The sequence below is a fragment of the Larimichthys crocea genome, chromosome XVIII (assembly GCF_000972845.2).
Source record: "Larimichthys crocea isolate SSNF chromosome XVIII, L_crocea_2.0, whole genome shotgun sequence".
NCBI classification, from domain to species: domain Eukaryota; kingdom Metazoa; phylum Chordata; class Actinopteri; family Sciaenidae; genus Larimichthys; species Larimichthys crocea.
Window position 1 is genome coordinate 20,103,537 of NC_040028.1, and position 7,443 is coordinate 20,110,979.

The window sequence follows — 7,443 nt, forward strand, 5'->3', positions numbered from 1 at the left end:
ATCGGGGTAAAGGTGACCAGCAAGATGCACTGCATGGAGCTCGGTATGGATGCTTATATGATTCATATATAACAAAAACAGCTGCTTCAGCTGCAGCTAAAGTGTCTATACCAGGCGGCAATATGTTTTACACATCTTTACACAAACGACAGATGCTTCATAAGAAAAAGAAATAAATCTGCAGGAGTGAACAAACAAACAGGAGAAGTTGTACGGTGTAGTCAAATGTTCCACAGTGCAGTTTGGTTGAAGAACACAGGAGGAAAAATAAAATAAAACGTACAGACTGTGATATAATATGAAATAATATGAGCTAAGCTCATTCTATTAATCAGCATGTGTGACTTTACTCTTCTGCATAATCTATCTATCCCTCCCTCAAGGCCCACACGTGACCTTGTGTAACCTAAGGATAGAAAACTCCATAACAATGTGTATGCGAGTAATAATAAGAGAAAGAGAGGGAGGAATGTGTCTATATAAGGTGAATATAATATAAAAAAGTTTAATTTAAATACCCTGAAAATAAACTTCATCTTCCTCTGCTCTGCAAACTCAAACCTTTAAGGACATGACTGCCCCCTGTTGGCCTGCAGAGTGCATGATGAAGTGTGTGTGTGTGTGTGTGTGTGTGTGTGTGTGTGTATTACATGTGTAGAGAAGAGAGCTACATGTGACGTACAGTTAGATTAGTTTTACTTTATTCATCATCACTACGGGGAAATGTTCTTGTTACAGCAGCAGAGGAAAGTGAAGCTACACTACAGAAGTAGAAAAAAACAATAAATAAACAGAAATATCTATAACCTACAATAAACACGTAAAACAATCAACCTTCAAAACAGACAAGTACTGAGGATAAAAGTGGCATGATTTATAAAAAGAGTGTTGTAATGTAAAGTGACCATAGTGTGAGAAATAAAGAAAGTGACCATGATACAAATAATAATTATTAAAGAGTAGTGACCATAATATAAATAATAACTGCAAAGGTATAAATGAAATAAAATAGAAAGAAATTGCAATGAGACATGATACACACACACTCACACACACACTGACACACTCTCTCTCACACATACACTCTTTCTCTTACACACACACACACACACACACACTCTCTCGCTTTCTCTTACACTCTCTCTCTTTCTTTCTTTCACACACACTCACTCTCTCTTACACTCTCTCTCTTTCTCTCTCTCACACACACACACACTCTCTCTCGCTTTCTCTTACACTCTCTCTCTCTCACACATACACTCTCTCTCTTTCTTTCTTTCTTTCTTTCTTTCTTTCTTTCTTACACACACACACTCACTCTCTCTTACACTCTCTCTCTCACACACACACACTGACACACACTCTCTCTCTCTCTCTCTCTTTCTTTCTTACACACACACACACACTCTCTCACACACACACTGACACACTCTCTCTCACACACACACCCTCTCTCTCTCTCTCTCTCTTACACTCTCTCTCTCTCTCTCACACACACACACACACACTCTCTCTCTCACACACACACTGACACACACTCTCTCTCTCACACACACACACACACACTCTCTCTCTCTCTCTCTCTCTCTCTCTCTCTCTCTCTCTCTCACACACACACACACACTGACACACTCTCTCTCTCTCTCTCTCTCTCACACACACACACACACACACACACACACACACACACACACACACACGTTTACACACCTCCCGCTCCTCCAAACTCGTGCTAACTTTCCCGATAATAAACCACAGGTAACACACACACACACACACACACACACACACACACACACACACACACACACACAGGTACGTCCTCGTGCTGTACACGTGTCGCCATGGCAACATGGTAAAGCTAACGGAGTGTAGCCACCGTTAGCTGCTAACCGGCGCTAACGAGCTACAAGCTAACGGTTTTTAAGAGTGACGTAAGAGGATAAACTACAAACAACTTCCGGACTACAAGTCTGATAGATGAAGAACGCCGTGGATTACAGACAGGTGAGTTTAAAGCAGATACCTGAGTTAGCCTCGTGCGTCCACCACTCGTCTCCCAGCTCGTCTCCCATGTTTCTCTGCGCGAGGCACCGGCCAATCAAATCTGCCGCCGGCGGTGCGTTCACAGACATCACGTAAACTACGAACAGCGCGCAGCTTTAAAGCGACAGGCGGAGGAAACCGTAAAACCTGCGCTCACTGAGTCATAGTTTATTATTAATAATAATTAATTTAAACACTGCTTATAGCAGATGTATGTGACTGTGACGCATAGACAATTAATAACAACATAGCTTCGTTTTTGTGATGAGTAGCCTGTGTTACTGAGGTTTGTCAGACCTCAAACGCCACATTTACGTCCATTTGTACGGGAGCCCAAAGCGGTCATGCATTAATCAGTCCCACCAGGAATTCTTTTTTTTTTTTGTGTGTGATTTTTTCGATCAAAATGACAGATTTTGAATTCTGCGGCCCTTTTTTGTTGTTTTCTTTACTTACAAACCGCATCAAAAAGTCTAAACAGGCTTAATAAGACAAAAACAAGGCAGACAGATTGAGAAACACTGTTTCCTTTTTATTTTCTGTAAGGATCTTAACATTAGAGTGTAAAAACGCATTTACCCCAGTACTGAGTGAGGCGAGATAATTAACCAGAAGAATCAAAATGGTTGGCAGTCACCCATGCACAATGCACAAGTGACTCCAACGATCAATGATATAATCTGTACGAGGTCGAGGACTTTGTTACACGGGCTACAAAAAAGTTTTCGTCATTGGCCGATACATATGGCAGGTGGGAATTGTTAGTAGTCGCCATCACTAACTAACGTTCCCACGGCGGTGTGTGAAAATGGTTTATTTGATCTATGGTGGAAAACACATATGTGTCATGGGGAAGGGGTGGCATGTTTGGTTATTTTGCAATAATTGTGCGACATAGTAGGAAATATGCGGCCTGGCGAAAATATGCGGCATATTGCTAATTACGCGGTAACCCACGCGATCGCAAAATCGCGAAAAACTGGAGGGACTGATTAATTAAGCAATATTACACGAGAGGGTGTGCTTTAATGTCATTATTGGCACAACAGTGACGCAGTTAGCGTCAGTGCCAAGTGCCAATAACACTGGGGAACACAGTTTTTGTTGAGTTCGGTCTGACAGCTGTTGTTAAACTAATTTTTGGGTGAGGAATCCAAAACGGATCTCAGTTTTTCTCTATCACGTCAAGTTTCTGAACTATAGATCCCCGTTTTCTTAAAAAATATGAAAAATACTGTACTTAACAGACGTGTGCTTGTTTTCACTAAACAAAAGTAACAGTCTGTGCAATGATCTTTTTGGGGATACCAAATGCCAACTTTTCACGTGTTCCTTTGGTCCACATCCGTAAACTCTCCACACACTGCTTGCACACTGTGTGAGGGGCCCATGGCTTGTTGTCTTGATCACAGAGTTTTACTTTAAAATATGCTAAATATGCTTGTTTGTCAAACGCACTGATGTTTGCTTTCCTCTGACTTGGAATGGTGAAACTTCCACAAATGTAGCAAAAGGAGTCAGGGTTGTTTAGGCATTTACGACGAGAAGTATCAGGAGCAGACATGAGCTGGAACAAAGGAAATATATACCTGTGGAAATCAAACACAAAGATGGAATTTTGCTTATCTGGAGGGTCAGCTGTGCAGAAAAACTGACTGCTATTTTGGAATCAGCATGTCAATTTTAGTTTTAATCAGCATAAAAATCTAACTCAACAGAATTTTATAATGTGTAATAAGTTAGAGCACACCCTCAAGTGTAATATTGCGATTATACAACAATTACAAAGTTAAATAAAATATATAATCAAAAGATAATTGTGTTTTGAGGCAATTTGCCTTATAAATAAACATTTCTTTGCTCACTGTTTCTGTTCTGATCTCCATTTCTATGGAGATACACAGGGCCTGACTAATACCTGGAAAACAATCAGTCACAACAGTAAACTCCGAAAAGCCCAAGCCTTAGTAATGATCTAGCAACGGAGGCGATTTCTAGTCCCGTCAAAGCTTTTGGAGATCGTGGAGTTTGCCAAACTGAATAAATACACACATATAAACACTAAACTGCAGTGACTAAGATATCTGCTGAAAAAGATATTTTTCCACGGACAGATTTGGCTCCTCAGTCCATGAACTTCACATTTATTTTGAAGCCATATCAGACTCGGATGATCCAAACATTTCCAGTAACTCCACAGCATTGTAAAGTCCAAAAGTCAAAATGTATTGAACAAAGAGCGATGTAATCATTTCCAAAATGAACAACATGTTTTTATATAATTAAATTTTCCTCTTCATGCTGCACACAAACTAGGCACACACCTGTATTAACGAGGTACCCACCCCACCTGTATTAACGAGGTACACACCTGTATTAACGAGGTACACACCTGTATTAATGAGGCGGTCTAACAGCTCCATAACACACAGAATATGAAGAGATGGTGGCAGCCGCATAGCGACACCCTGGGAGCAGTTAGGGGTTTGGTATCTTGCTCAAGGGTGCCTCAGCAGTGCCCATGAGGTGAAACTGGCACCTTTCCAGCTAAACCAGTCCACCTCACACTGTGATCCACCCTCTGGTTCCCGAGTCAGGTCCCTCTGGACTGAGCTACTGCCGCCAACATACCAGAAAGACCTGAACTTTAATAACATTTGACACCAAAAAACAAAACACAACAGAATATAGCTCTGACTCATACACGTACAGTGTTACTCATGCTGCAGGGTTTTTTTGTCTTCATCATGAGAGGAGCAAGCAAAATAACAACCACAAATGGGTTTTGTAATGTCAGTGCTTTTACATGGTTGCTTTGGGAGGGGGAAAAAAACACCTGTCTGTATTTTTTAATAACAAAAAGAAAGCTGTGTTCCTCAGGAAGAGTCTTTTTTAAACATGCTATGACAACATATGGTAATATGGACTTCTACTGGGTACCTGGTTAGTAAAGACAATCTGTCTGAGGTACAGCCATGTGATTGTAAAACAGATTTACGGAGGCTTACATGCACAGGTCACACAGAGCATATAGTGCCAGTAAAATAACCAACAGTAGGCAGTTTGTCTTCTGTGCGATGTGTGCTGTTGATTTTTGTGCACATAAGAAGTTTAATAAAGTCAGAATAAATATGTTTTAAAGTTTGTCAGACCAAAGAAGAAAGTGTTATTAACCATCCAGACAAATTTGAATTATTAAAAATATCAACAAGTTTATGAAATTAGGTGTTAAAATCAGGTTCTTTGCTCGGGGTGGCCTCAGCGTGTCATCGAGCCACCCTTTAAGGACCGCCCACAAAAAACTGAAAACTTGAACCTCTAACTCCACATTTCAGTGATATACCGTTCAAAGTATTTTCACATGTTTTCAGCAACTATTGTCCAACATATTTAATGTGTTTTGAAAGAACTGCCTTTACACGGAGCTTTCCATCTTCTCTGTTGTTTCACTGTCTGAGTCACTTGGAAGCTCCGTTGTGTTTCCCTCACTGTATTTGATGTTGGAGGTAACGAGGACATGTTTTAGGAAAGAGCAGTTTATGTTGATGCAGAACATCAAACAGAACACGTTGCATGATTTTCCTTTTTGCCTTAAAATGGCCTCAGGAAAGGCACATCATTGAACTTAATTATATGCCTATAAAGGGACTTTATATTTAGGTTATAAACCTCAAGTGATATCTGCAATTTTTTAGGATAACCCCTCGTTATTAATCACAACGTGTTTCCATATGAGAACAGTAACCTACTAAGTGCATAATGTACATTACAAAACACGCCTTTACATCTTCTGTGGTTATGGTTGTTTGGGCTGGGTGATGTTATTTTCCAACACACAGAAGAAAGGAAAGAGAAGAGAGAGGAGGAGGAGGATGTGTTTGGAATAGTGCCCTCTTTTCTGCAGCTGTAGCGGAGGGGAGGGACAGGTCCTCTGGGAGTAATTGCATGCTTTTTTGTGTTTCTATCGGAATAACACATTTCTGGCTGGTAGAAGCTATGAGATGTTTGATTAAAGCTTCGCCACGAGAGAGAGAGAGAGAGAAAAAAGAACAGACTGATTACTGGGGGAAAATTATAAAGGGTTCAGAATGGTTATGCTGTGTAACCCTCGAAATGTGGGGAAGAAAAACAAATCAAGACAGAGAAAGGAAGGATGCAGTCAACACATTGTGCTGAGGTCTGCCAACATTCAGGCAGGACAATGGACTCTAAATGGCAGCTTTGTATGTAATTAAGCATCATTCCTGTAAAACACAGGCCTCTTCCTCATTTGTCATTCTCTCTGTTCGACGTTTGGCTGCAAATTTTCACGAGGAACAATACGCTGCACAAAAAGCTTTTCTCCAGACGTCAAGGAAACTTTCCAGTGTTAATCAACCCGTGTATAAAAGAGAAAGTGCTCTTTAAAGAGGGGGTTCACTATCCTACAGTAAAATCCTCATAAACTGATCGCACTCTGACATTTTTCAGTCGTAAAGATAAGATGGAAACGGGGCCCTTTTTAAGACCGCGACGCTGATGGGGACTAAAACACGGACAACATTCAGGCTGAATTATTTACAGAGTCTTTCAGTTTTCAAATTTAGTTTGACGTCTGGAGGAAACTGAGTGTTTTGCTTTCTCGCCGAGAGTCTGATGAAAAGATCGATACCGCTCTTTGCGTTTGTCAGTTAAATATGAAACTATAGCCGGGAGCCGGTTACCCTGACGACAGGAAATCACTGAGCACGAGCCAAGAAAATGTCGCTTACAGAAACCTCAACTTGTCATTTTATACACCTCAGTTTATGTAGAAATTAAAGGCTCAGAGTGTAACTTTTAACAGAAATGGTTTTCAGTGATATATAATAATTAGCATATTTAATTATTGTGATTTATTACATTAGAATTACCCACACAATGCAGAACAAGCACCGATGACGTGCTTCGAACTGTAGTTTTACAGAACTTTCTAAATATACGTATCTAAAGGAACCTCAGTAGCCTCGTGCGGTTGTGACCGTGACCTCTTTGAAAGCCACCGTAGTGTCTCATCTCACCACGACATGCCACTAAATTTTACACACCAGATCAAACGTGGAACAGAGCCAGGCCACAGTAGCTGTTTCAACTCTTACTGACATTATTTCAAACTGACCTGCGCTACACAAACCCTAATAAGCATTTCATTTTTGTTTGAATAATTCTGTAGCAGCACAGAAAGATGCACAGAGGTCTAAATAAAAACAAAGAAGAAGGAGAAGGGAAAGTTGTGCAAATGCTGAGAGAGAAGACGGGTGTCACAGTAATTAAAGGCGGACAGCTGTCTCCTCGGGCCTCTGTGATTGCACGCTGCAGAGCATTGGTGTTAATGTGTTTATTTTGTTGTAAGCAGCTGTTCCTCCACGTTCTTATTTT

At 40.6% G+C, this 7,443-nt stretch overlaps 1 protein-coding gene across 2 annotated transcripts in view; it reads right to left on the reverse strand.

Moving 5' to 3' along the window:
- cmss1 (cms1 ribosomal small subunit homolog) overlaps positions 1–2,149 on the reverse strand; it is a 35,275-nt gene extending 33,126 nt beyond the window's left edge. For both annotated transcript variants that reach the window (XM_019270298.2, XM_019270297.2), the window contains exon 1: positions 2,027–2,149. In XM_019270298.2, coding sequence (XP_019125843.2) covers positions 2,027–2,135 — 109 coding nt within the window. In that variant the 5' untranslated portion in view covers positions 2,136–2,149. The remainder of the gene's footprint in view (positions 1–2,026) is intronic.
- Positions 2,150–7,443: the final 5,294 nt, after the last annotated feature.